The 25,624-nt window shown below is 39.1% G+C and overlaps 1 protein-coding gene across 1 annotated transcript; it reads left to right on the plus strand.

Annotated features, from left to right (window-relative positions):
- The first annotated feature begins 334 nt into the window (after positions 1-334).
- On the plus strand, positions 335-24,325 carry SLC16A4 (solute carrier family 16 member 4). Its single transcript, XM_040232084.1, has 8 exons — positions 335-447; positions 8,446-8,578; positions 9,225-9,368; positions 9,542-9,703; positions 10,953-11,462; positions 13,925-14,136; positions 15,129-15,222; positions 23,911-24,325. The coding sequence occupies exons 1-8, from the start codon at positions 367-369 to the stop codon at positions 24,069-24,071; spliced, it is 1,497 nt and encodes a 498-aa protein (XP_040088018.1). The 5' UTR covers positions 335-366; the 3' UTR covers positions 24,072-24,325.
- Positions 24,326-25,624: the final 1,299 nt, after the last annotated feature.

Below are 25,624 nucleotides of genomic sequence, written 5' to 3' on the forward strand. Positions count from 1 at the left end.
TTACACTCTAGTTGCAGCACATAAGCTTCTCCTTGCAGTGGCTTCTCTTGTTATGGAGCATGGGCTCTAGGGTGGACAGGCTTCAGTAGTTGCAGGTTCCAGTTCTAGAGTACCAGCTCAGTAGTTGTGGTGCACGGAATTGGTTGCTCCATGGCATGCGGGATCCTCCCAAACCAGGAATCAAACCCATGTCTCCTGCATTAGCCGGCAGATTCTTCACCACTGAGCCACCAGGGAAGCCCGGCATAAGTAGTTTTATACCACAGAAAAAAATAAAGTTTAAAGCTCAGATCAGTTTGTCAACTAAGCCAATGTCGTCTTGGATTTGTCACAGGGATCTTCTGCATTTAAAACAAACGAAGCATCATGCTGAAGAGGAAGTTTCAACCTTACAAGAAAACCCTGGATGGAGGTTGGGGATGGATGGTCGTATTTCATTTCTTCCTGGTAATTTACTTTCTCCTTCCCCACTGCCTGAAAGAAAGTTTTCTGGGGAAAGGCTCAGAGCAGCCTAACAAGAAGATCATGCATGAGACCCTTGACATTTGAATGGAAAGGGGATCCAAGTGAGGCCAGGAACTGCCAATGAACCTTCAAGTTGAAAATGTTCTCCTTGAGTGAAACCAGAAACACTGCCATGCTGTCTCCTACTCCTCCTCAGCATTCCTTAAACCTACAGAATGCTCCAGCCACCATTAGCAGCTCTGCCCTGGCTGCATGGCAGTTAGGATTTGGGGACAATCACATTTAGCCATCCGAGAAATAGCACTGCTGCTGCTGCTGCTGCAGCTGCTAAGTCGCTTCAGTCGTGTCCGACTCTGTGCAGCCCCATAGATGGCAGCCCACCAGGCTCCCCAGTCCCTGGGATTCTCCAGGCAAGAACACTGGAGTGGGTTGCCATTTCCTTCTCCAATGCGTAAAAGTGAAAAGTGAAAGTGAAGTCGCTCAGTCATGTCCGACTCTTAGCGACCCCATGGACTGCAGCCCACCAGGCTCCTCCATCCATGGGATTTTCCAGGCAAGAGTACTGGAGTGGGGTGTCATTGCTTTCTCCGGAAATAGCACTAGAAACTGCTAAAATTTGCTTCTGCCAGGGTGGGCAGGGAAGGGATTCCCCAGCTCAGTTAAGTAAACATGTAACTTCTGCAAGCAACTTCCTTCTCTCCTAGGAGGCTGGGACCTTTCTTCTGTTCTGCCTGGTGTCCACTTCCCAACCCATCCCCACCAACCATAACTTATGCCAGAGTTAAGCCTAATGTATATTTCTGACATGTCTGGAAAGGAAGACAGGGTTGTGAATCCTGAAACTGGAGCCTGATTTTTTCCCTTCATTCATAAGCAGATCCAACTCTTTTTTAATTAACTTCTTTCCCTCATCCTCCCAGAAGCTCTGGGGGTTGTTATGTGAGACTGTGGTGATCTGAATCGGCATTGTTGTCCTGATGGGATTGATGAATACCATCACTGCTATACCTTAAACCCCGAGTGTGGCACCAGTTCCAGGATTCCTCTTAAGTGTTCCCAAGTAAGTCAACTTTAAGATGTCCTCAACAAAGATATCCTTCCCTCCTGATCTTCCTCCTCAGCCCAGTCCTACAGTAAGAAGCTTCCAAGGAGGAGAGTGCAGGTCCTGGTGACTTCTAACTAACCTGCAGCCCACAGTATAGAAGGACCACACCTCCTCCATCATGACAGAGAATGGGAAAGGAGGGAAGGCAGAGGTCCTCAGCCAGGATTTACAAAATACAAAACTCATAACCTAAGGACTATTTGTTAAACATTAGCTTCATTACTAAAGAACATGGAATCTCTTTTCCTTCCTCCCAGAAGTGTTACTAAAAAGGAAAACAAGGACACACTAAGTCTGAGAGCCTTCCTGTGGCTGGGCCACCTCCTCACATCACAGGCTTTGCACAACTGGCATTATTGGTGAGGACGTTGAGTTCTCCCACTTTTTCCTGCATTATGCTCTCAGGATAGGAAGTTATCTAATTTAGTGGCTGCTAAGAACAGTTGTCTAATAATGAGATTAGTAAACAATCTCTCACTTTTTATGGGCTTCTCTAGTGGCTCAGTGGGTAAAGAATCTGCCTGAAATGCAGGAGACACAGGAGACATGGGTTTGATCGCTGGGTTGGGATGATCCCCTGGAGCGGGGCATGGCAATCCATTCCAGTGTTCTTGCCTGGAGAATCCCAGAGACAGCATGGCGTGGCGGGCTACAGTCCATAGGGTCACAAAGAGTTGGACATGACTGAAGTGACTGAGCACGCACACTTTTTGGGGTGTGATGCTACTCTTAAGCACACACATAAAACATTTTGGGTCCACAAAATGTTAATAATTAACTCAGGCCAATCAGCCACAGTAGTAAGGTGGGTACTTGGATGATGATGCTTTCGTGCCTGTATAAGTCTACTTTTCTAGAATAGATGAGCTCCTGAAAAGGTGAGTGAAAAACCCAGGAAATAACATATCCTTCAGGAGCTCCCTACTTTTTTTTTTTTTAAAGGTCTCATTCTAACTTACCATACTTTATAACTGCATAATCTGCATGACTGTTTTCTGTATTCAGCCTGTCTCTCTGGACTACGAGCACAGGGCCATTTGCTGGGTCTGTTTACTCATCACTATAAGCCAAGTTCCCTGATCAGCAGCCCAAACACAGAACACACTCAATAAATACCTGCTGGAAGATGGGCGGATGGATGGACTGATGGACACATTCATGAATAAACAAGGTGATAAATATGAAGTTGGAGAGATGGGCAGGGACTTTGGAGGACTTTTAAGAAAAAATACAGATCTGAGCAATATTGAAGAGATACTGTTAAGACTGTAGAGTAACTGAATATCAGGGAGACAGGGAATCATGGAGTCCTAGGATGCTGGCTTGGACAACACGGAGGATAATGTATGCCCTTCACTGAGTTGGACGACACGTGAAGGGGACAAAACCTAAAGGCTTGAAGGGCTAACATTGGGCACTGAGTCTGGGAGACATGTGACATAGCCAGTCATGTATGTGTTCAGTATAGTACACGTGTATCTGCAGCCAAGGATCTGCATACTGAGACTTGTGAGTTAGCAGCACACACAGGGATTTCAACTGTAAGTCAGAGTATTCAAGTCACCAGAGAGTACAGTTCAGTTCAGTCGCTCAGTCGTGTCCGACTCTTTGCGACCCCATGAAGCACAGCACACCAGGCCTCCCTGTCCATCACCAACTCCCGGAGTTCACTCAAACTCATGTCCATCAAGTTGGTGATGTCATACAGCCATCTCATCCTCTGTCATCCCCTTCTCCTGCCCCCAATCCCTCCCAGCATCAGAGTCTTTTCCAATGTGTCAACTCTTCACATGAGGCGGCCAAAGTACTGGAGTTTCAGCTTTAGCATCATTCCTTCTAAAGAAATCCTAGGGCTGATTTCCTTCAGAATGGACTAGTTGGATCTCCTTGCAGTCTAAGGGACTCTCAAGAGTCTTCTCCAACACCACAGTTCAAAAGCATCAATTCTTCGGCGCTCAGCTTTCTTCACAGTCCAACTCTCACATCCATACATGACCACTGGAAAAACCATAGCCTTGATTAGATGGACCTCTGTTGGCAAAGTAATATCTCTGCTTTTGAATATGCTATCTAGGTTGGTCATAACTTTCCTTCCAAGGAGTAAGCATCTTTTAATTTCATGGCTGCAGTCACAATCTGCAGTGATTTTGGAGCCCCTAAAAATAAAATCTGACACTGTTTCCACTGTTTCCCCATCTATTTCCCATGAAGTGATGGGACCAGATGTCATGATCTTCGTTTTCTGAATGTTGAGCTTTAAGCCAACTTTTTCACTTTCCTCATTCACTTTCATCAAGAGGCTTTTTAGTTCTTCACTTTCTGCCATAAGGGTGGTGTCATCTGCATATCTGAGGTGATTGATATTTCTCCTGGCAATCTTGATTCCAGCTTGTGCTTCTTCCAGCCCAGCGTTTCTCATGATGTACTCTGCATAGAAGTTAAATAAGCAGGGTGACAACATACAGCCTTGACGTTCTCCTTTTCCTATTTGGAATCAGTCTGTTGTTCCATGTCCAGTTCTAACTGTTGCTTCCTGACCTGCATATAGGTTTCTCAAGAGGCAGGTCATGTGGTCTGGTATTCCTATCTCTTTCAGAATTTTCCACAGTTTATTGTGATCCTCAGAGTCAAAGGCTTTGGCATAGTCAATAAAGCAGAAATAGATGTTTTTCTGGAACTCTCTTGCTTTTTCCATGATCCAGTGGATGTTGGCAATTTGATCTCTGGTTCCTCTGCCTTTTCTAAAACCAGCTTGAACATCTGGAAGTTCATGGTTCACATATTGCTGAAGCCTGGCCTGGAGAATTTTTTTAGTAATCTTTACTAGCTTGTGAGATGAGTGCAATTGTGTGATAGTTTTCAGCATTCTTTGGCATTGCCTTTCTTTGGGATTGGAATGAAAACTGACCTTTTCCAGTCCTGTGGCCACTGCTGAGTTTTCCGAATTTGCTGGCATATTGAGTGCAGCACTTTCACAGCATCCTTTCAGGATTTGAAATAGCTCAACTGGAATTCCATCACCTCCACTAGCTTTGTTTGTAGCGATGCTTTCTAAGGCCCACTTGACTTCACATTCCAGGATGTCTGGCTCTAGGTGAATGATCACACCATTGTGTTTACCTGGTCATGAAGATCCTTTTTGTACAGTTCTTCTGTGTATTCTTGCCACCTCTTCTTAATTTCTATTTATGTTTGGTCCATACCATTTCTGTCCTTTATTGTGCTCATGAAACATTCATTTGCATGAAATGTTCCCTTGGTATCTCTCATTTTCTTGATCTCTGGTCTTTCCCATTCTATTGTTTTCCTCTATTTCTTTGCACTGATCACTGAGGAAAGCTTTCTTCTCTCTCCTTGCTAGTCTTTGGAACTCTGCATTCAAATGGGTATATCTTTCTTTTCCTCCTTTGCCTTTAGCGTCTCTTCTCAGCTATTTTTAAGGCCTCCTCAGACACCCATTTTGCCTTTTTGTTTCTTCTTCTTGGGGACGGTCTCTATCCCTCCCTCTTGTACAATGTCACAAACCTCTGTCCATAGTTCTTCAGGCACTCTATCAGATCTAATCCCTTGAATCTATTTCTCACTTCCACTGTATAATCATAAGGGATTTGATTTAGGTCGCAGCTGAATGGTCTAGTGGTTTTCCCTACTTTCTTCAATTTAAGTCCAAATTTGGCAGTAAGAAGTTCATGATCTGAGCCACAGTCAGCTCCCAGTCTTGTTTTTGCTGACTGTATAGAGCTTCTCCATCTTTGGCTGCCAAGAATATATTAAAATGATTTCAGTATTGACCACCTGGTGATGTCCATGTATAGAATCTTCTCTTGTGTTGCTGGAAGAGTGTGTTTGCTATGACCAGTGCATTCTCTGGGCAAAACTCTATTGTTATTAAACAATAATTTCTGACAAAGCCTGTGTTCTGCATTAAAAAGGAGCCACTGTGATCCAGCCCTCCTTTCCCAAGACAATATTCTTAGAATGGTCTGGTGAGGGAGTTCTTACTATGGGAGTGGGGGTGGGAGGAAGGCATGCTCTTAATGATAAAAAGGAAATAAGAGGGCTGCAGAATTTCTAAGGGCTTTTATTTTGGAGGAAGACCATTTATAATTTCTGATGTGGACTCTGGAACAGGACTGAAACCCATCAACCTTAGTCCAAAACATGAGATGAAATAGTAGACTACAGACTTCAGTTAACTAACGGAATATCTAGACCTTGGGATCTAGACTAAAAATCTAGATAGATCTGTACTATCTAAGTCAAATAGGAACCAAGTTGGAAGGTTACAAGTTAAGGGAGGGAGGCAGAGTAGATACAAAGGCTGCTTCTTGGTCTTCTTGATATACACAGTGGAAGGTACAGTTCCAGGGAGTAGAGACAAGTCACATCTACTTACTGCTGCTATGCTGAGACATCAAGGAAAGACCAGAGACAAAATGTTCTTTTTTGGGGACCAGTAGTTCGCCAAATTCAGGTGGCTAAGAACCTAGAAGCCAGCATCCTGCAGATGCCAGCACGGAGTCCATGACCACAGAAGAGGAAGGGTAGTTTTATAGAATGAGGACCCATTTTATTGCTCCTTGCTCATTAGAGGATGCAATCACCACTCTGTATTTTGAACCAGAAGAAACAAGTCTGCGTCATTTAAAGTTCATGCATATTCTCTAACCTCATTTCCTGAAAGAGGCACCTTTGAGGAACATTATGATTACAAAGTGCTTGGTAAAATGCCTTTTCATTTTTTAATATATAGCCCTGGTGCCCATAGCATTGTTCATTCTAAATAAGTAGTCTTATAGTTTCTATCAAGTCAGAATGGGAAGAATACATTAAAGGACTTCCTCCTCCCTATCCCATCTTTTGAAGCCTTTGAGCCACCACTGATTCCTAGTCCCTCACTACAGACAAGAAATAATATTAATCTGAAGAGTCTATTGGTGAGGATGGAGCAGAAGGTCTTGGTTACTTTATTTAGCAGGTAGAAGCTGAGGAAAGGAAGTTTCTAAATGGAGGCAGGTCTCTGATTTGGATGAGTCAGTAGATGGTACCAATCAAGAGAAATGAAAAGGAAAACAGGCATGGGGTAAGAGAAAGATGAATTTAGTTCTGGGTAAGTTAACCTGAGTTAGAAAGATATCACAGACAGTAATATGAGTCTCAAGCTCTTGGGAAAGTAGAATGGTTACACACAAAATGATAAAAAACATAGTTAATAGGTTATTATTTACCAGAATTTTCTGTCTTCACAGTCCTATGAACTAGGTGGAACTATGAACTAGTCCTTTATCTCCACTTTACAGGAGAGGAAGTGTAACTTTTGTAGTTCACCCAAGGTCACACCCCTAGTACAAAGCAGAGCCAAGATTCCAGCAGAGGCAGGCTGACTGCAGGCAGAACACAGTATTCACAACTCCAACATGACTTCCCTCATAGCTCAGCCAGTAAAGGATCCGCCTGCAGTGCAGGAATCTGCCTGCAATGCAGGACACCAGGGTTTGATTCCTGGGTCCGAAGATCCCCTGGAGAAGGAAATAGCAACCCACTACGGTATTCTTGCCTGGAAAATCTCATGGACAGTCAATCATAGTGAATGACTGTCTATGTCTATCTCACTATAAATTGAGATGAGTGCAGAACCAGAAAGAATCAGTGATAAGGAACCCAGGACCTGTGGTCCTTCCACAAAGCATAGAAAGTGAAGTCGCTCAGTCGTGTCTGACCCTTTGCGACCCCATGGACTGTAGCCTACCAGGTTCCTTCATTCATGTGATTTTCCAGGCAAGAATACTGGAGTGGGTTACCATTTCCTGCTCCAGATCTTCCTGACCCAGGGATTGAACCTGGGTCTCCCACATTGTAGGCAGACGCTTTACCATCTGAGCCACCAGGGAAGCTCTCCACAAAGCATGGCCAACTTCAAAGCAGAGAAAGTAGCCTTCAAACAAGGCCACTGAACAAAGGAAAAGGGGCCACTAGGAAGCCCCTGTAGACAGAGTGAGTAGGCGTGGTTTCTGGGCTTTTTGACTAGAGACTAGCTAAGCCTCCCTTCCAGTTCCCCTCAGAACCTTGCTCCTCACTGCCCTCCTAATCAGAATTCCAAGAAACAAATGTGAGTACTGCACTTGACCTCAAAGAGGGTGCTCCCCGTAGTGGAGAGGAGAAGGATGGTGCGGGCAAGGAGGGTAAGGTGGGACTGAAGAGTGGGGCACATGACCCAAACATAAGGTGACCATACATCGTCATTACCCTTGCTGTCCTGGCATATTCAGCTCAGCAGCAGAGTTAAAGCAAACTCTTAGGTTAGTCTAGCTAACCTAAAGTGTCACAGAACAATTCTTTTGGACCAACACACCTCTCACAGAGGTAACTAGAATTAGCTGTTTTTAACAGATGCTATTGTTAACAGAATGGTACAGTGGTCAATAAGCTCTCTAAACCTTAACTTCCTGTATTTCTTCCTATCTATCTGGCTATGCCGGATCTTTGTTGCAACACACAGAATCTTCATTGCAGCACAGAGGATCTTTAGTTGCGGCATGCTAACTCTTAATTGTGGCATGTGGAATCTAGTTTTCTGACCAGGGATCAAACCTGGACCTCCCTGCATTAGGAGCATGGAAGGAAGTTCCCTGAATTTCTAATACAATATTGACATACCTATTCCATGCGCCATAATGAGGATTAAATGAGATGCTTTCATGTAAAGTGATTAGACACTCTAATGGGACAACTGCCCCATAAAATACGTTACAAAAAGGAACTGGCAAACTTGTAAAATACAGGAGAACCAAAGAATCACAGCTGCCAGCAGTCCTAACCTCCCCTGTAATGGCTTACTCACCACCTGACTTGGACTCTGCTCTGCTTTGATTTAGGTAAATGTATTTGTGATGGGGATGACCAAGACTTTTGCAATTTTCTTTGTGGTTTTTCAAGAAGAGTTTGAAGGCACCTCAGAGCAAACTGGTTGGATTGGATCCATCATGTCATCACTTCGTTTTTTTGCAGGTATAAAGTCGACGATAAGCTTGTTTTCCAAGGAGAAAGAACACAAAGGGCAATTTCAAGAAGATTCATCGGTCGGTCACTCAAGACAGAAGCATTACTAAAACTCAGGTTCATTTATCAATATGTAAAGCTGAGAAAAGTAAGGACTTACAGTGTTCACCTCCACTTGACTTGGCAAAACTAGAAAAATTGGGGTTCAAACAAATGAAGTTGAAGAATCTATTTATCATCATAGGTTCAGTGAGTCAGTCTCTCAACTGGGAAGTCAGACCATAAAGCTCTGACCTGATCGTCTAAGCATACTCATCACAGTGTAGATAAATAACTGAACTTTGTTCTAGTTATAGGTCACTAGACACAATCTTTTCTTGCAGAGGTTTTATAATACCTTTTCAGTAAGCTTCCATTCCAAACCTGCTTATTTACATCATCTTTTCTTCAAAACAAACAAAAAACAACAAAAACTCTTCTTCTAAAAAAGCAAAATAGTGTGGAACTAGGAATATTAAGAAACCCAATACAGACACCCTTTTGAAGGATACACAAAAGTAAAGTCCTTTGATTTTCCTTCAGTTGCCCATTTAAACTGTACACCAGAGAAGGGATGCCGGGGCATATTTAACTCGTATTTGTTTCTTTTCCCAAGGTCCCCTAGTTGCTGTTATTTGTGATATAACTGGAGAGAAAACTGCCTCCAGTCTTGGGGCTTTCCTTGTTGCTGGTGGATATCTGATCAGCAGCTGGGCTACAAGCATTCCCTTTCTTTGTGTGACTATGGGATTTTTACCTGGTGAGTCCACTGTGAAAATAAGACTAAAAAAAAAGAACTAGGAAACTTTTCTTTTACTGTGAGTTCAAAAGGCCGACTTATATTATCTCAGGTTCAGGCGAATATCTCATCCAGTACCAAGCCACTTAATGTGAAAGTGACTCCTAGCTATTAACATTATGTTTTTCTTTTAGGTTTGGGCTCTGCTTTCTTGTACCAAGTCGCTGCTGTGGTCACTACCAAATACTTCAAAAAACGATTAGCTCTTTCTACAGCTATTGCCCGTTCAGGGATGGGACTGACATTTCTGTTAGCACCCTTTACGAAAGTCCTGATAGATCTGTATGACTGGACAGGTGAGTCCTGAACCTGCAGAATCAATTCTGCAAGATTTAATGTTGAGCCCTCCCCTTTTGATGACTAGAGAGGAGGTGAGCATGATTCTTCCCTGGAGAACAGACAGCAAAAGAGACTCTGAATTACTTCAAGGCCTTGCCAGCCTACACAGGCAACTCAGAGTTCAAGTCTGAGGGGATGGAAGGCAATTTGTGTGGCTGGGGGAGCACACCTTTGCAGGGATAGCAGTACTGGGAAGCAAGAATCCCTTCCTCAAAGCCTTCTCTTTTCACATTTTTTAAGAAAAACATCTGCATTAAAAAAATAAAAGACTCCTCCATCAGATTCACTAAAAGGGATAGAATTGGGCAAAAAGATGATGTTCCTTAATAATATTTATATACTGTCAACTATAAATTTTCATGAATGAATAAAAATCATTCACTCTATAATTTTTCTCATACCTGAGATAAAACAATTGGTTTAAAAGAACCTCGTTATTGGTGAAAAAAAATCTATGTATATGTAAATATACATATATGACTATTCCTACCTACAGAGCAATTTTGTTGAACTTTCCCTTTTCTATTCCTGATTTTAAAAATCACTAATATGGTGAACAGGACCAGCTGACAAATCCCTAAGACAAGATAGCAAGATAGTAGAACCTACAGCCAATTCTATCTCTAGAAGCAACACACACAAGTCACAGCTTTGGTCAGGACATGCTGATGTTCAAGCAACTACTCAGTTTCAAAGGCAACACTGGCATCTGTCTTCTTTCAAGGAATTTAAAACATCATGAGATGAAACGGCTATTTCCTCTTCTAAAGCAGTTTCCAAATAATTCCCATTGCCCAATTCTGTATTTTCTGTACCTAAATCTAAAGCCTCAAATCAGGATTTAAAACATACTGTAAGTTTCTAACATTTGAAATATGACTCCCCCTCTCCACCCCAACCAACACACCAAAACATTTTTTTCCTTAGTACAAATTAACTCCTCCCATGACACCTTTGGTATGGCTTTCTGGCTATCTCCAAAGGTCTCCGTTTTCACAAAGATACAGCAGTGTGTATGGCTAACAGTTAAGTAAACAGATTTAAATACTTTCAGCTAAATTCAAAGACAAAGCAGTGCTTTCAGGAATTATTGTACTATGACTGAATATTTAGTGGTGGGGCCTCTTCTGAGTCCAAGGATACATAGTATCGTGAAATCAAAGAGGTAATTTTAGCTTAACTTCTCAATTTTTCTCTCCTGTTTAGGTGCCCTTATATTACTTGGAGCTATCACATTGCATCTGGTTCCTTCTAGTATGCTCTTGCGACCCATTCATATCAAAAACAAGAGCAATTCTGATATTAAAGATGAAAGTAGTTTGTCTCCAAGGGGTCCAGAGGCAGCATGTGGAACAGAAACATCATGCTGCAATGAGATACAAGAGCTGGCCATCAGGGACAGTATTATGCACAAGGAACGACGATCAGGTTTAACTGTCTCACAAAATCAAAGCAAAGAGTCCAACAACGAACATAACAGAAATGGACTTTTCCAAAAAACTAATGAAGAAACTTATCGGAAAAAGGATACTTCGCGGAGCAGTAAACAAAAACTCTTTGACTTTTCTCTCTTTAAGAACCCTTTTTTCTACATATTTACGTGGTCTTTTCTTCTCAGTCAGCTGGCATATTTCATCCCTACCTTTCACCTGGTAGCCAGAGCCAAAACACTGGGGATAAACATCATGGATGCCTCCTACCTTGTTTCTGTAGCTGGTAAGAAAGCCTACTTCTACCTTACCCTCAAAAGGAAAAATATATTCTACAAAATTGATTACATTTTATTAAAAAGTTGAAGAAAAATAATATTTTTAAAAAGGAGTTTTGGGAGGACCAGGAAAGCAAGTCTTTTGAAGCTGATGGGAGCAGCAAGCAGCAGGACGCCTTCCCGTCCACAGATCTGTCACTGCATCTTGCACACAGGCTCTCCCTACAAGACAGTGGATCCCAAACCAAGTTTTATTTTCATAGGTCAGTAGCTAAGTATTTGCTAGATACTGAACCTTACAAAGCTGGATCGTAGTGGAAACAGTCACTTTAGGAAGCAAAAAAATCTGACGTAGACAGCACAGTGCAGTGGTTGAAAGAACTGGTTCTAGAGCTAGATTTTCCAGGTTCAAGCTTTTGCAGCGTATGACCGTTATGACCTTGGGCAAGTTACTTGCAGCCTCTGTCTCTTGATTTCCTTATCTGCAATATATGAATAATAGTATCTACTCTTGTAAGGTTACTAGGATTAAACAAGTAATGCATGTAGAGTTTAAAATAGTACCTGAACTATCATTAGCATTCAATAATGTTTTAGCAATATTTGTAGCTAACAATTTTCCCCCTTTAACTCATAGTAAAAGGATAAGACAAATATGTGTATTTAGGCTAGTCATTAATGGATTGTCTAACATGTAAATTGAACTAGAATGAAAAATAAAACCAATCATTTTAGTTGAGTATTTATAAAAATAAATGGAAACAGAATGCTTGATCCAGAAAATATGGATTCTTTCAGCTGACAAAACAGGGAATCTAAAAAAGTGAAAATGAAGGAAACAGAACTGCTTTGCGCTACCTGGAAATTCTCAGTAGCACATTAACTTCTCTCTTGCTAATTTCTGGAAAAGACTTTTACCAAGTCCTTGCAAAACTGACAGCACCCCATTTCCAACTGCTTTGGTCAAATAAAACTTGTATGCGCAGGAAAAAGATACATAGCTAAACTGATGTTTTCCACTGAAATGTCTGGTAGTATCAATTTAGATCAGATTAGGGCTTTACAGGGCTTCCCAGGTGGTGCTAATGGTAGTGAAGAACCTGTCTGTGAATGCAGGAGACATAGAAGACTCGGGTTTGATCCTTGGGTTTGGAAGATCCCTTGGAGGAAGGCAAAGCAACCCAGTCCAATATTCTTGCCTGGAGAAACCCATGGACAGCTGAGTGTGGCAGGCTATGGTGCACAGGGTCACAAAGAGTTGGACATGACTGAAGCATGACTGAAGCAACTTACACATACACACGGCTTTACAACAAGGCCAGAATATAACAGTTTCAATATGCATTCTAGGAAAAACCTGTAAAAACAGATATGGAGACGGTAGTATGCATTTTAAATACTTTTGTGGAACAATCTGCATTTGAACCATAGGAAGAATTTTAAGTAAAAAACAACTGCAGCTCAAGCTTCTCTTGGTGAAAATCTCTTTCAGTATTTAACTGGCACATTACATATAATAGGATAAAGGATAAGAAGGTTCTATTACCATGAAACTCAGTAAAAAATGTTATTCTTAAATTTTATTCAAATTACACCACAGCACCAACATTCAAAACATGATTTCCCATTTCCAGACTTCCTACATATTTTCAAGTTAACCATAATAACCTTTGGAGGACTTAACTATCAAAACCTCATATGCAATTTTAAGAAAGTGTCTTAACTTATCATTTTTTCCAATATAAGACTTTATTATTTATACTCCAGTCATCCACCGTTTGACTTCCCTAAGACACTAACCTGTGGGTCTACTAACCCTCAAGAAGTCTCACTTCCTCACCTGTAGGACCTCTTCAAGGGAGGCCTACTGAGCCCAGGGTCTTCTGTAATCTGGTATTCCCAGTTTGGTGGTATAAGGTTTCCAAACACAATCAGAATAAACAATTGATGATGACTCCACCCAAATCTGGAGGGGTTTTTTCAGTATTTTAGTAAATGTTTAGGTACAAAAATGATAGCCTCTACTGATACAAAGGAAATCAGCCCTGAATATTCACTGGAAGGACTGAGGCTGAAACCCCAATACTTTGACTACCTGATGTGAAGAACTGACTCATTGGAAAAGACCCTGATACCGGGAAAGACTGAAGGCAGGAGGAGAAGGGGACAACAGAGGGGGAAATGGTTGGATGGCATCACCGACTCAATGGACATGAGTTTGAGTAAACTCTAGGAGCTAGTGATGGACAGGGAGGCCTGGCCTACTGCAGTCCACAGGGTTGCAGTCAGACATGACTGAGCTGAGCAACTGAACCGATACCAATCAAACCATTTTTTTTCTCATATGTCCTAGCCACAGGGTGAATGAAGTCTTACAACATAGGAAAAGATGCCTTATGCATTTACATTTTTCAAAAGGGCTAGAAAAATGCAATTGGGATTTCATAAGACCTTTTCAATACTGTTCCAGGTATCATTGAAACAGTCAGTCAGATTATCTCTGGATGGGTTGCTGATCAAAACTGGATCAAGAAGTATCATTACCACAAGTCTTACCTCATCCTCTGTGGCATCATTAACCTGCTTGCTCCTTTAGCCACCACATTTCCATTACTTATGACCTATACCATCTCCTTTGCTGTCTTTTCCGGTGGTTACCTGGCATTGATACTTCCTGTACTGGTGAGTAGACACACTTGTTAATGTTCTAACACCATTTAGTAAAAGTATGAAGAATCATCTCCCCCCAAAAGAAAACATACTTTGTATTACTTTCATAATTAAAAATAAAAACAACATACCCAAGGCCTCAGAAACCTTGTAGCTACATCCTATCCAGCTATTCATCTTGTAAAGAGGGATGATGAGAGGACTAGCCACGTGGAACAGGAAAGGACGACAAGCAAAATAGGGAACAGAAGGATTCTACTTTATCAGTCTCCCAGGTTAGGCTTCTATTCTTTACTTCAGCTCCAGAAATTTCTTTGGTTCTAGGATACATCTGGGAAGAGTTCCTTAAAAGAAAAAGGGGCTCCCTGACAAGTGATGACCTCTCTCTTGTTGAGAGAAGTTCTGTATACTTTAACAGGGATATTGTGCTTTTAACTCCTCTCCATCTTTATCCCAAATCGACATAAAATCCTAGAGCTGAATGGAATGGAGTTGTAGAAATACTGAGTTTTTCTTGGAACCCCATGGGTCCTTAGAACTAGGTTCCCAGTGCGCTGGAACATAATCCCCAGGAATCTTCGGGCCTGGTATCAATATTAGCATAAGTGGTGAAGAGTATTACGAGGCTTAAGCAAAAATTAAAAGTTTCTAACACTTAAATCAACTTCCTGTGATATCTGATTTCTTATAAACCAGTGGTTGATACTCAACCATAGACGGACTGAAGAATACTACTATCAGCTCCAACTGTAAATATCATTTCCTAACAGAAAAGAGCAGTGAGACTCAGGGGGAAAAACATCCCCGAACTAACTAAAAGATTTTTAAAAAGAAATAAAAACCAATGGTTCATATCAGGGTAGAATGTCATCCAAACCACCTCAGAAGCCAACTAACTGTTCATAGCTTGAGACAACATACACAGTATTTTATCCCTCTGTAGGTAAAAGTCTCTGTAGAATACCACCCTCAATATGGTTAACGCTGGATTCTAATCCCTACAGGTTGATCTGTCTGGGAATTGTACAGTACACAGCTTTTTGGGACTTGCAAGTTTCTTTGCTGGGATGGCTGTCCTTTCTGGACCACCTTTAGCAGGTAACAGCTCAGCCTTAATAAACTTCAATCACAATGAACCAAAATGTTGATCCATGATTAATGGTAACATGGAATGACAATATTAGATAGTTAAAAGAAACTGATGATCACCTCTGCTGTTCATGTACCAACTCCCACAACTCCATTATGAAACCAGGAGAATCTGAGGGTTAATTCACCAGATGTGCACTAAGCAGATTTTAGTCTTATAGCAGGGACTGTGTATGTATCTACTTCTCTGGAGAGACAATCCAGAATTTTATCAGATGCCCAAAAATATATGATGCTTAAAAACAAACAAACAAACAAAAAAAAACTACTAGCACCTTTTATCTAAACATCAGTCATTACAGAGCTTGAAAACCGCAGGCCTGATCCCTTTGCTCTTCAGACGTGCTGTAAGACTAAATGCCAGAATCTGTGCAGAGGACATGTGGGGCCACTAGAGACACATTAAGTATAAGTATAGTAAAATTTAGGGGAGTTCTGTTTTTAAATAAACTTTAAGACCGAAGTATTGTTTTACATTCACTTTTTACCTACTGGAACATAAGACTATTAAAAGACTAACCACGCACACACAAATATTTATAGGAAACAGACTTAAGCCTTAGTATCTTATGCCATAGGTTCTCAACTATTGAGAGCCTATAAGAATTACAGTATATAAAATATACTATATAAGACATTAGTAAAAGAATTATAGTATGCAGAATTACAAATTACTACAGCATTTCTAATCATCCACAATAAGGAATCCAATCTAAAAATTACTTTTGCTTCCCTCAGTCCTGAAGTAAGACAGAAAAAGGGTCGGATCTTGCCCCACATTTTTTTAGTATGTTTTATAATGATATAAGATTTGCACTTCTATAAACTTGAGATTGAGAAAAGCAAATATCAAAAGAAAAAATATAAAAACTTAAGAAATTATTACTGAAGGTAAAAAAAAAATGTACCACTAATCTGAGGTTAAATTTCAGTATCTCTATCTAAAGAAAAAATGTACACAAATATACAACTAAGTCCTGATTTGAATTTATGAACACACCTCTTTCCATGAGGTCTAACTTGGCCAATACTTCATAACTGGAAAATAGGCGAGAATTTTATAGCCCAGAATTATTATATAACAGGGAGTGGTTAAAAAAAAGACGAAACACTAGAGGCTCCAAGAAGAGTTACTCTATGTCTTGTATCCAGGTCAGTGAAATAGAGGAAAACAGAGTTCAAATACGGTTTGCTGATGAATTTTTTCAATCTTAACCCTTCTTCGCTCACTGTGCCAAAGACACTTTGGAACTTTCTGTTAAGCCAAAAACATCGGAGGTAACAAATACCAGGGCACAGAATATATATTCAAATGATAAAAGCAAGTAATAAAACTACATGTTTAGAGATATACATTTTTGTATACATTTAAAATGTTTAAACAGTTCAATGTATGGGAAGACAACACAAGCTTTGTGAGGAGTATTACTTAAAAGGAAAAAGCTATAGATGTACGTGTAGGTTTCAAAACTAATTTGTTGGTGTTTAAAAAAAACTTTTTTTTTTTTTTAAATAAAAAAGGACCACAGAGCAGATCAGAAAACAGAGTGCATCACTTTATTGTGAAATTTATTTCACAAGCACACACACACCTATGTAATAGAAAATATATATATATGATATAAATACATTTCTTATTGTGAGTCAAAAGAAAAGTTACAAGCCTTTTGTTACCCAATATCCACAATATCCTAGCACCATATCTAAGGATAAAGACAGAGCTCATGGTAGAATTTTTACCTGCTAACTTTCAGAATACTACGTAGGCAATCATAAATTTTATAAGTTCTACAAAAAAAGTTAAAGGAAGTGATAAGGCTGTTGCTAAAAGCTTAAGTATAGATTTTTAGTCTGGGAGTTGCTCAGAGTATCTTAAACAAGATTATGATAATTGATATATAATTCAGTTAAGTTTCCTTCTCTGTATCATGATCTCTCATTGACTACAAAGTTGCGCTAGGCATTCTGTTGAAGGGAGATTTCAGGATAGTCCTTGCTCCTGTAAGTCACTGTTCTGTGAAATGACAAAGAGGATTTTACAAAGGCTGTTATATTTGTCCCTAACTTCCAGCAGCAACTATTTAAGAACATCAGAAATAGTGATTTGCACATCCACTTATCTCTCAACTGGTATGGACAGTTATATTATTGTCTTTAGCTTTAACTAAATTGAAAGGCTTACTGGTTACAAAATATTTTTCTAAACCAAACTCAGATCTTCTGAACTGTATGAGATCCTCATTTTATACTTACCTAGATTTGTTACTATCAAATTAGAAAAGTTGAAATTCCTATAAAAATTACAGGTATTACAAGTGAGCAATCGAGCAAAGAGTAAAATGTTTCACAATAATCCTCAGTCAAAAGACTAGTTAAAAATGGTACATGAACAATAATTTTCTCCTTCCTGTATGGAAATGAAAAAGAAAAACAAGTTAGTCCTATACAGCATATTTTAATAACTCAAGGAAAGGTGGGGGCAGGGGAAGCATAGGACACCCAAGGAAACTATTTTCTTTAAAAAAATGTTTTAAGAAAAAAGAATGTTTAAAGAAGTAAGAAAATTATATATACACTTTTTGTAACACGTAATTATTAAGCACTACAGCAGCAACAAAATTCTTTATCAGATCTTGACTAAAACTGACAGGGATTGAAATAAATTAGTAGTTCAAAAATTAATCCCCACACACACACACACAAACACACTCCCCACAATGGATCACTCTGCCCACTCCACCTCACAGCCCTCCCTATTCTTGTCACTACTCAGCAACAAATTCAATTTTAGTTAACAACATGACCTGCTTCAGAATGGGTCAGCTGACCTAAGAGTAGGTCAAACGTCACTGTTCATCCAAACCCAAATTCTGTTTTCCTGCTGGTAGATGGCATCCAGAACTATACACTAACACCAAGATGGAAGCTTGAAAAGTTGTGAAAAAATAAAAAATATTAATATTTTTAAAACATAATATACATTTCTAATAGACCTCTGTTAGCAATATAAGTACAAAAATAGTGCTTTGGGCAAAAAGCAAGTATATAATCATATTCTCCAATATATCAATACAAGACAGATATACATTACTTATGTGAAATTCCTAATCTTGTACTCTACGGATTTGACATGTGAGCTCAAAATGCTATGGACTGTTCAGCTTCATTTAAAAATAAAAACACCAATGGCCCATATTAGCTGCCTATAAGACAAATTGAGTATAGTTCCCTTCTTCCATCTACCCCTCCATTTCCCAAATGATAAATGCATATATTAAGCTAAAGTATATTTTTATATTTGAATCAATGTCTGAAAACTCACTTAAAATGTCATAGATAACTGTTTTTTGTTTTCACCACCAAAAATTTATTTTCCATCCATCCAGTTGAGATCTCTCTTATCCATTTAGCCCTCCCCTCTGCCCCTTTGCCTATGATAACCACTACTCTGATCTCTCCATCTACATGTTTGTTTGTTCATTTATTTTTGTTTGTTTCATAAATTATAGCCAGGACTTAATACTAGGACTTCATCTAGAATGTTTCTCTCTCTTGCTATCATTTTTCAACCTCACAATTCATCAGAAATACCATGGAGCAAAACTGGTTAATTTTGCATCAACATTTTATCTGTGTTTTACAAGAGAAGACAATGACTAAAATGGAAATTCATCCATCTAAGCCGGTCTATTAATGCAAAAAAGTGCATCTCTTCATGAAATGAGAGATCATTTCCTACCTCTATTCCATCCTTATTTCAGATACAATGTTAAACAAATATTCCACCCAGTCCTCACTCAAACTTTTATCAACCATGCCCTCTACAATTTTACCAGTCATCTTAGCCTATCAGTTGAGAATTTCTCTATGGCCTAAAATTTTATTTGGAAAACAAATACACAAACAACCTTTTGGTCTGCTATAAATCCCTTTTGGATATTAAGGGTATGGGAGACAAGTAAGAAGGCAGAACAAAGCTCCTTATCCCTTAAATCCTAAAGAATATATTATACTCTGAAGAGGCAAAAGAAAACAAATCATTTATTTTGACTTATTTATGATTTAAATTATTTATTTATCCAGTGGTTATTTTCCCTATAAACAACCTCACAGAATTTTACTTTGATTCAGTATCCCTAAGATTAATGAATCCCTATAAAAACATCAAAAACAAATTCCAAACAGCTCTCTACTGTGGTTTAAAAAAAAAAACAGGAGGAGGTAGTCCTTCCCTTGCAAGGCCAAGAAATCAAGTTTCAACATCCTAACACAGACCAAAATCCTCTTAATAAAATTTACAACACAGAGCCAATAATTAAAGCACTACCAGTAAATCTTCCAGCAAACTTCTATCACAGGGTCTTTAGGGAGTTCCTATCTTAAAAGACACTGAGGTTTATATCTGCTAAACATGTTTCCCAAGACTTTCTCCCCTCATGGCACATATAGGAAATATTTGCACAGCACACCCAAAGTAAAATGACAAGGCTGCTAATAGCCAGGACCCCAGGAATGTGCAAAGATCATTATCTCTGTACCTCAGAAGTCTGGCACTATGCTACAGCCCAATAGCTAGCTAGGAGCTCCAGTTCAACAACAGCAAATCACTTACAGAATTCTCAACTAGTTTGAACTACTATCAAGGAACTTTGGAATTAAGGGCCTTTTAGGAGTATTTTAAATCTTAACAAAATGACCAATAATAAACTTACAGTAGTAATCCTACTGTAAAGGATTTATAAACCCAGCTAAAAATCACCTTCTGAGCTATCACAGACATGAATACTTTTTAGGCAAGATGTCAGAGTCATTTTTAAACGTGTATGGTTTAACCCATAAAATGATACAGAGTAGTTTTAAAATGATGACATTTAAAAAAATGAATTTAGAATTCTATATTAAACACCAATCTTGAAAGATTCTAATCCTTTTTGCCTATAAGAAAACTCGTTTTCAAAACTGTTTAAGGAAGCTGAGTCCTATCTCCCCAGTTGTTTTAAATTATCACAGGAAACATTATTTGACATTTCTGTCTAGAACAAAGGTTACAGTTATAGACGTAAGGATTTGGACCCCAGCTTCATTGTACGTAAGAATCAATTGGGTGCCGCCTAGGAGGAAGATGCTTAGGAGCCAATGAATTTGCACAATTAACATGCATCTTAAGTGTATCTGGCACAAGTAGTCTGGAGACATTAAGGAAATGCTTAGAGGGCACTTCAGCTTAGGAAATCTGCACCAGCAGCCAGTACTCCTCAGAATGTTGACTACATACAGTATTCCCTAGTGTGGAGTGGAGGCTCAGATCCATGCATGCTTTCCTAGACTGTAGCTGGTATTCTCTGCCATTCACAATGCTTTTGCTATGACCACAGAGAAACCCAGTCTTAAATGTCAATTTATGTGTGTATTTCCTTTTAAAAATGATTAGAATGCAGTGGTTTCCAAACTACCAACAGTAACCATGAAACTCATTAGGGCTGAAAGTACATTTGTATACAGCTACTTCATGCTATTATTAAAAAAGTACAAAGATCTAATAAAATCAAACCAAATATACCATCTTTTTGTTTGTTTTTGGCTGTGCCTGGCAGCATGCAAGATCTTATTTCCCTTGCACTCTATAGGGGAAGCATGGAATCCAACTGAACCACCAGGGAATTCCCTATACAGTCTTTTTTTACTTTCAGTGGTGGGGAAAAGCTAACTATTCCAATAAGAGAGATGTTTGGTTAGAACAATGAAGCTATAAATTTAACTTAGCTAGTTGTTGTTTAGTCGTTAACTCACGTCTGACTCTGCAAACCCATAGATGATAGCCCAACAGGCCCTCCTGTCCATGGAATCACCCAGGCAAGAATACTGAAGTGGGTTGCCATTTCCTTTTCCAGGGGATCAAACCCACGTCTCCCGTGTTGGCAGGCAGACTTTTAACCCCTGAGTCACCAGGGAAGCCCCACATTTACCTTATGAAGCTAATACTTTCACAGGACAACTAATTAATAATAATACAATTTAGTCACCTATCTCACTTTTCACCTATTTGCTATTATAAACAGCATCATAAAACTAACTACTCAACTGCACATTAATATCCTACTGAATGGCAATTAGATCTTAGAGAAATAATTTTAAAATATGCAAATCTCTCAATTCTCAAGCATGAACGGGAGAAATAGATTTAAAACAAACTGTTTCATTAAACTTCGCACTGGGAATTCCCAGGCAGTCCAGTGGTTAGGACTTGATGTTCTCACTGCCAGGGACCTGGGTTCAATCCTTCGTTGGGGAGCTAAGATCCTGTGAGTCACATAATACAGCAAAAAAGTAGTAATAATAATTAAAAAAAAAAACAATCTTTGCATGGAAATAAAACTTTTGCATGGAAGGAGTTCTATAGGATGCTAAATAATTCCCTGCCCTGCTAAGAAAATATGCTAAATATATCTTAATCTTTAATGTTTCAGAAACAAGATTCTGACTTTAAATATGTGTGAAATGAATGGCTTTATAAGCAGTTTTCTCTCAAACTGTTTAAGTCCCTCTAGGATTTATAAAACAACTCATTTTCACTATTTTTAGCTTTATCCTCCTGACCCTTCAGCAGCACTAGCTACCTCCTTGTCCAAGAACTTCTAGTCTTTTCCCAGAATATAACTTCTAATACCCCTGCTATGTATATACACTCTAAAGGACTAAGGGAGGAGTGACAAAGGATAAAAGGGGGTGCTGCTGATATCCAGCTTCTCCTTTATAGGCATTTCTAGAAAAGTTAATAGAATGGTCACCTGTTTCTTAGATATCTAAAGGTCAATCAACATAATACAAAAACATGTGAGGTTTCACTATTATGCTTATCTCCAAGAAACATTTAATTGAGGTCACTGATCAAGCAAGGAGTTAGTAAGTAGAAGCAACTTAAAGTTAGCTGAATTTAAATAAAACATTCCATTTATTCATTACATTTAGAAAAGGAAACAAAAAGCTAATAATGCAAAGAAACAAAAATTAAACGTATTTATCAGAGCCAACTAAGAGAAGAGAGGACAGGATAGGAGATAAAGACATACACAATCAGATAAAAATTTTATTTTAATCAGACCCAGCCAGTGAGAAATCACGTTCCAAGATATAAGTGAAAATCAAAAGACATGACGTCGGCTCCATGCAGGCAGATATTTTCATCCATTTTTATCCAGATATAGTCTTAGTACCCAGAACTGTGCTTGCATACGGTACCAAAATTTTTTGAATAAATGATCAGAATAATAGCCTTAAGGTTTTTTTAGGATTTTAAATATAAATACTTATAAAACTCATATTATTATAAGTTTGCATCTACAAACATAATATGCATACAATAATCTAGAAAAGACTGTGAAACCCTAGAGGTCCTAAGCCCTTTTTACGGAATCTGAGGTCAAAATTATTTTCCTAACAATGTGCTAAGTCACTTCAGTCATGTCCGACTCTTTGCGACCCTATGGACTGTAGCCCACCAGGATCCTCTGTCCATGGGATTCTCCAGGCAAAAATACTGGAATGTGTTGCCATTTTCTTCTCCAGGGGATCTTCCTGATCCTCAGAGATTGAACCTGTGTCTCTTGTGTCTCTAGCATTGGTAGGCAGGTACTTTACCACTAGTACCACCTGGGAAGCCCTTTCATAATAATTTTGAGACTTTTGCCTTTTTCATAGGAATGACTTGCAATAATGTATAAATGTTGGTGCCTTGTACGAATATTCCTTGCCCCCAAACTCACTTCAAAAAAAAGGTGTGAAAGTCTTTTTTGCTCAGTCGTTTCTGACTCTTTGTGATCCAATGGACTGTAGCCTGCCAGGCCTCTCTGTCCAGGGAATTCTCCTGGCAAGAATACTGGAGCGGGTTGCCATGCCCTTCTCCAGATCTTCCTAAGCCAAGGATCAAACCTGGGTCTCCTGCACTGCACGTGGATTCTTTATCATCTGAGCTACCAGGGTGATTCGAGTATGTGCCATCAACCAAATGATTCTGAGAACCCTTCAATCTTTTTTTAAAAGAACACTTTGATTTCAGGGAGAAATACTGTCACTGTTTAACCCATGTGGCCAAGTCAGTTCCTTTTCACTTGTTCTCACCTGAACCATCCCTGCATAGCCCTTATTACAGGTATAACACCTAAAGCCCCACTAAACTATGAGTGCAGGGGCCATGTCTAGTTTGGCTCATTAAGGTACCAACACCTAGCACATCGCTGGGAACATAGAAAGAACTCAAATGTTTGTTCAGTGAAGGAAAAAAGATAATAATCAGTTCTCACTTTTTTCCTTGGAAAATAGTTGTTTTTTTTTTTTTTTCCTTTGTAAGAATAATTGTAAAATGAAATGGTGTGTGTTCCCAATTTTCTCCAACTTTCATTATAACACTGGAGATGGGCTCTGGGTCCACAATTACTTTTTCGCCAAGGTTTAAACCACTAACTCAGATGGAACTGATTCAGCTTCAACAGAAAATAAGACAGGTGAGCAGCCTGACTAACTTTCTAATGGGTCACAATACAGACAAATTACAGGAGGCTCCTTCCTTCAGTGGTTCATGGCTGAGAGCTACTGATGGCACGATTGACATCATTAATAGAAACCCTTCCTTCCTTATAGGCTGGCTATATGATCATACCCAGACATACACCGGTTCCTACTACTTGTCGGGCGCGTGCTATCTCCTCTCTTCAGGTTCCCTTTTCTTCGTACCACTGGCTGAAAGATGGAAAAACAGTGTGACGACAGAGAGAGAAGACTGCAGTCAAGTGAGAGCTTAAAAGAAAATCTAAACTAAAAGTCACTGGAAGAAAAAGCACAGAAGAGAAGTACCCTCATTTATAAAATGAGAAGGTGAATCACATAGTTTTTTAAGATTCCTTTTTTGTTTTAGCATTCTGAAAAACGTCTCTAACTGGTGGTAAGAAAAGATTAATAGCCACTTAACAGTTTGCTTCTTAACTAGAGATAATCTTTGTTTTCATTATTTTGTTTCTTAAATTTTCTATAATAAACATGTTTTGCTGTGGAATAAAACATAAATAAGAACTGCTAAAAACCCAAACAAGAAAACTTTATTTCAAGATTGTTTCTGAATACTATTTCTATCCATCCAATGTTATTTTTTCACTATATTTAATTATCTGAAATGGTCAAGCTCACTATGTAGACACAACTTTAGAACAATTTTATATGAAAGTTGAATAGGTGGCTCTTAATGGGAGACAAACTAAGATGTTTTCTTAAAAACCATCCTAGTGTTCTCTGCAATACCAGTCTCTCTAGAATCTCCTTCAGCTTCTGTTACTACTATCATTATTCCATCTTTCCATTCCTCTCTGCTTTAAAGTATATTAATTCCCTACAGAGAAAAATCCAAAATGAAAGCCTGGTTTTAGCTCCAAAATGTGGCACTCTCCCACTCTCTATATGTACCTTTGTGCCACCAGTTGCAACCCCAATGGTTTGCCATTGTCCACCAGACAGTCTCGCTTATCCTTCACAATCTGACTCACCAAAGGCTTCTGGAAAACCTCTCGCAGCATGAAGTCATTCTCTCCTCTGGAATCTCATCTGACTTTTAACAGAGCACTATATGAGCTGATATGTCAATCTTTGCCATCAGTCTGCAAGATTAACAGGCCCAGCACCAGTTTTGGAACCAAATTTATCTGAGTTCAAGTCTAGGTTATCTTAAAAACCATAGTTGGTCATGGTTAAAATGTATAGGTTTTACACATAGATGTTAATGTCTAATATTCTTTTTACATTTTAGATGTAAGACAATATGAATATGAAGACAATATGAAAACCAGGCTTTCATTTTGGATTTTTCTCTGTAGGGAATTAATATACTTTAAAGCAGAGAGGAATGGAAAGATGGAATAATGATAGTAGTAACAGAAGCTGAAGGAGATTCTAGAGAGACTGGTATTGCAGAGAACACTAGGATGGTTTTTAAGAAAACATCTTAGTTTGTCTCCCATTAAGAGCCACCTATTCAACTTTCATATAAACAGGAATAATAATAAATCCAAGCTCTGCTACTTGTTACTATGTAACTTCATGAAAATTAGGGACTCAACTGCTCTTCATGAAAACTGGGACTCAACTGCTCTTGAGTCCCAATTTCCTCCTCTGTAATATGAGGATGCCACCAACCTACCTCACTATGAGGATTAAATGAAAATATACCTGTACCAAGCAAAAAACTCTTCAGAGAGAGTAGCCACCAATTTCCTTTCTTCTTTCTACATCAAAACACAAGATTTAAAAAATCAGTGACTTACTAGGAACCACTCTAATCCGCCCCAGCTTCCCTTTTGAGCAAAAA

The sequence above is a fragment of the Oryx dammah genome, unplaced genomic scaffold (assembly GCF_014754425.2).
Source record: "Oryx dammah isolate SB20612 unplaced genomic scaffold, SCBI_Odam_1.1 HiC_scaffold_28, whole genome shotgun sequence".
NCBI lineage: Eukaryota > Metazoa > Chordata > Mammalia > Artiodactyla > Bovidae > Oryx > Oryx dammah.